The sequence below is a fragment of the Apis dorsata genome, unplaced genomic scaffold (assembly GCF_000469605.1).
Source record: "Apis dorsata unplaced genomic scaffold, Apis dorsata 1.3 scaffold_339, whole genome shotgun sequence".
In the NCBI taxonomy this organism is placed as follows: Eukaryota; Metazoa; Arthropoda; class Insecta; order Hymenoptera; family Apidae; genus Apis; species Apis dorsata.
In genome coordinates this window covers 289,487-293,992 of record NW_006263606.1, presented here as the reverse complement: position 1 = coordinate 293,992, position 4,506 = coordinate 289,487, and the positions used below count along the sequence as shown (strand labels likewise).

At 30.2% G+C, this 4,506-nt stretch overlaps 1 protein-coding gene across 1 annotated transcript in view; it reads left to right on the top strand.

Moving 5' to 3' along the window:
• LOC102676104 overlaps window positions 1-4,506 on the top strand; it is an 88,915-nt gene extending 84,409 nt beyond the window's left edge. The window contains 1 exon segment of the mRNA XM_031511631.1: window positions 2,718-4,506. Within this exon segment, the coding sequence (XP_031367491.1) occupies window positions 2,718-3,082 (365 nt within the window). The 3' untranslated portion in view covers window positions 3,083-4,506.

Below are 4,506 nucleotides of genomic sequence, written 5' to 3'. Positions count from 1 at the left end.
TTCCCGCCGCGTTCGGCTTCCTCTGCCAAGCTCGAGGAATTGATCGAGATGGGCAAAAAAAAGGATTGCGAGTGTGTCGCTGAAAACGAGCGCACGATCAACTGTTCAAACGACTTTATCGTTTAAGTACAGGTTGTTTCAAAATGACATGATTTTAATCGATAATAAGATAGTAGGATATATAAATGATAGTTGTATTTAAATTAAAACATTGCTCATTTTTTTGATTTTTGTAATTTCCGTTCGGTAATAATTCAAAACATCGGAATTATGACATTGTAGAAAGTAAGAGATATTTTTTTGTTCTTTAATATAAAGAATCTCAAATAATAGCTATAAATAAAAAAATAAAACGTAATTTTATACCAAAAGAGGTGTATAAATATATATATATATATGTTTATGTATAAATATAAATATTTATTAATTAAAAAGAAGTAAATTATTTATTTTTTCTAGATTAAAACAAAATTTTCATAATTTAGAAAAAGTAAAAAATTCAAATTTATCTATAATTATTACAATATAATATAATATTAAATTTATTTATATAAATTTATCTTAATTGAATTATAAGAAATTTCGGGTAAAATGTGTTGCATAAAGATGAAATTAAGAAACTTTTTAAGACAGAATCAAGCAAAAAAGTAATAAAATTGAACTAATAAATATCCGATGTAATTTTTTAATAAGATTAATTATAAAATTGCATTAAATATTAAGAAACAAGTTTTAACAGCATCAAATAAATAAAATAATCATATAATGTAGTAATAATCACATAAATTCATAATATCATGTAATTAATATGTAAATTCATTCTAATAATAAGCATAACAAATTTCAGTTTCCTTAAGTTTTTCCTTTTTTTTTCAAATTTATCATTAATATATAAAATAAATAAATAAGTAATTAAAATTTATCATATTAGTTCAAGTTTCAATCATTATTAAAGATGTTATCACTATGTATTCTAAAACTATAGTGTTTCATATTTCTAAAATTTCCTTTACAATTCAGATATGTCCTAAAATAATTATCTTATAAGATTCGATAAAGTATCTATTAAATTCAACTCGTTTCGAGTTATACAACCACTAAAAAGCGACAAAAATTTCAACATCCGGTGGATGAGAAGCTTCGTTGGAATTCCGTCGTCTGAACACCGTAACGAATAGGTAATACGATTTTTATGGAGAGACCCTTACCCACGAAAATGCATCTGATTTGTGGCTATGGAGTGGAGCAATGCCGTGGCGGACCCTGTTCTAGGATCTATTCAAACACGCCGAGGATGTCCGATTCGTTTTGCATTTCTCCTTTAGCTCTCTCGTTCAGAGATTAAGAAATTTCGATATTAGAAAGAACATGGAAAAAAAAGTGGAAAGAAACGACCTTCGAGTTCCTATTTATGGTCTCTCAGGCGTTGGACTGATTCATAGATTCGATTTATCATGACAATAAAGAGTTTGAAATTATTTTAGAATGTAAAAAACAATGATAGGATCATTCCATAACACAAATTGTCAGCTTTTCATAGTTGAAAAATTTGTTATCATTATTACGATTATTATTCATATTTATTGATATGAAACAGAAATTATTATCATCCTACCAGATAGGAATCATCGATAGGAAGTTATGCATGCCTCGAATCGATTATTTCTATTTTATTTCTTCGCTCACGTTTCCATAATCATGTACCTTGAGCCGCGGGGATAAGAAATATAGAAATTTCCACGTAACTAATTCCTCTTTTAAATTTTAAACTCTTCATGAATGGTAATTAGAGCTTTTACTATGTAGATCTAAGAAGGAAAAGATGTTCATCATTAATCCGAACTCAGATTCAAAAATCGGACATAATATAAATATTTACTCAAATATCCGATTGAAATTTGAGTCTGATCCTATTTTTTTTCGTGATTTCATAAATAAGAAGCTTTTTTATTTTATGAAATTGTTTGATATTAACATAAACTACTATTAATTGAATGAAAAATCATATGAGGATCTGATGAGAAAAATTTAAACGAATCCTTGAATTGTATAAGAATATTATATGTTAGTTATACATATTTATATAAATTCATAGGACATTGATCGATTCTAAAATTCAAACAAATACAAAAGTTGATATTGAAACATAATATATATAAGTTACATCGTTACATACATAATACATACATTTATATACATAAATTGACATCGAAAATAAGAAAATTTAAATTTAGAGTTTATTTATTAAATTATGATGAATTAAAGTTTGTATTAGACGAAGCGAAACTATAATTCCAGAATTATCGCTCCATATTCATCATATCACTGCCTCCATTTCGTTTTATCTAACATGAATATCAGTTGATTAAATATGGATTTTTATACAAAATTAAATTTTTATAATTTTTATAAAAAAAAAGTTAAAGAAATGAAGTTTAAATACTAAATAATTTAATATTAAATAATATTAAATATATATATATATATATGAAAAATTTAATTAGATTAGATTAGATTATAGATTAGATTATAAATACATATATATTGAGAGATATAATAGCTACATGCAAACAGAATTTAATTATATTCAAATTCAAATAGATGTTTGTATATTCAATAAGAACTGCAATAGAAATCAATTTTATTAGCTTGACAAACATGTCAAACCTGTTCAACAAATAATCTCATCTAATCGTGTTCAATTATCTCTGTTGCAGAACAAGCAAATCACCTGAACTTGTTTAACAACCGGCAGCAACCGAAGAAGAAGCGCAAGAGTCGAACAGCATTTACGAATCAGCAGATCTTCGAGTTGGAGAAACGATTCCTGTACCAGAAGTATTTGAGTCCGGCCGATAGGGACGAAATTGCTGCGCAATTAGGATTGAGCAATGCTCAGGTGATCACGTGGTTCCAGAATAGGCGAGCGAAGCTCAAAAGAGACATGGAAGAGTTGAAAAAGGACGTGCAAACAGTGAATCCTCTGTTAGTCGCTCAACATCACAAGACATTTTTAGAGAACGTTCAAGATCTTGGAATCCTAAAGAAACGACCCTTGCCGAGCATGGACGAGAAGTCGTAGGGAACGAGACGCCTCGATGCTCGTCGTTGAGGGAAAATCGTGATTTCTTAAAACTAGAGGCTTACACAGGAAAAACTGTCTATTGATCTGGAGAGATCGTAGTAAACGTTTTCTATAATGCGATCGTATAAAATTACGCAAAAGTGAAGTTATACTTGTTTTTTTCTACGTGAATCGACTCAATGAGGTTTTGAGGTTAGGATTTTCGTAGTTCTGTTTTCCGTAGTATACTTGGTACGATATTACGAGTATAGTAATATTGGGGAAAATGGGAATTGTGATCATTGTGACAACGTGTTTTTTGGAAATATTTGATACATTATAGAAAATTGTGGATAGAGATGGAGGATATGACTAGGCATAGTACAAAGAAAGCATCTTCTTCGACAATATATCGCGGAGAACGAAAGGAGAAACCGTTTCAATGAAACAGTGAAATAGGCGGAATTCGTTCATAGAAATTATGCATTGATTTCTGTCGGTTATCCGTGATGTCGAGAAGATGTACAAAGACTGAGAGAGTCTGCAAAAGTCTGACGGATGATAAGCGACGTTGATGAGGCGATTGAAAGTGATCGTGGCATGGCGAGGTGAGGATACTAAAATGAATCTTTTTAAATGTTTGTAAATTAAAGACTGCCAAATATATTCACAGCTGGCCCTCGTCTACTTCCGATCCATCGAACGACATTTTCGTTGTTAAAATCAGGATCGGATCAGCCGTGTTCTCAGCCATTTTACACAAATTTTTATCTCGAGGCGATGTCAGACGGAAGATATAAATGAGGCGAAATTCTATGTTACACGAAAGAAAGAGAAATACGTGTTCTGACCAAAATGTTAAGTGGATTTCATGTTTCCTTTAACGAATACGTAGGACGACTATTCTTCGGACACCTGTATCATATTGTATTTATTTGCGGAAAGACGAGAGAAAAGAATCGCGATGAATAAAAATCTAAAAGTGATCCAGAAGAAGCATCGATGATTTATGTAAGTTATTAAGTAAATATTATAGCATATAAATTATAATAGAATGCTATCGCGAGGCATTCGTCATTGTACATAAGCTATATATATATATATACATATATTACATCGTTCATCCCCCTCGATATTACGCATAAACGAGATAGAGTCGTCATGTATGATTAAAATGAACGAGAGACAAAAGAAGAAAAATAAATACTTAAGTAAATAAATGAAAAGAGACATATAAGTGATACATAGATGGGACACTGCAATATACCTGGTCATCATTTTAATTAGTGAGCTTTATGATCGCGTAAGATGTAAATCCGTATCGCGCTTGATGATTTGCGAGGTGATAGACGCGTGAAATGAGAGCCGAGAGTGCGTGTGTATGAACAGAATCTTAGTAGCGTGTATAGTGAGTCGAAATAAATGGAGACATTTAAAATAAA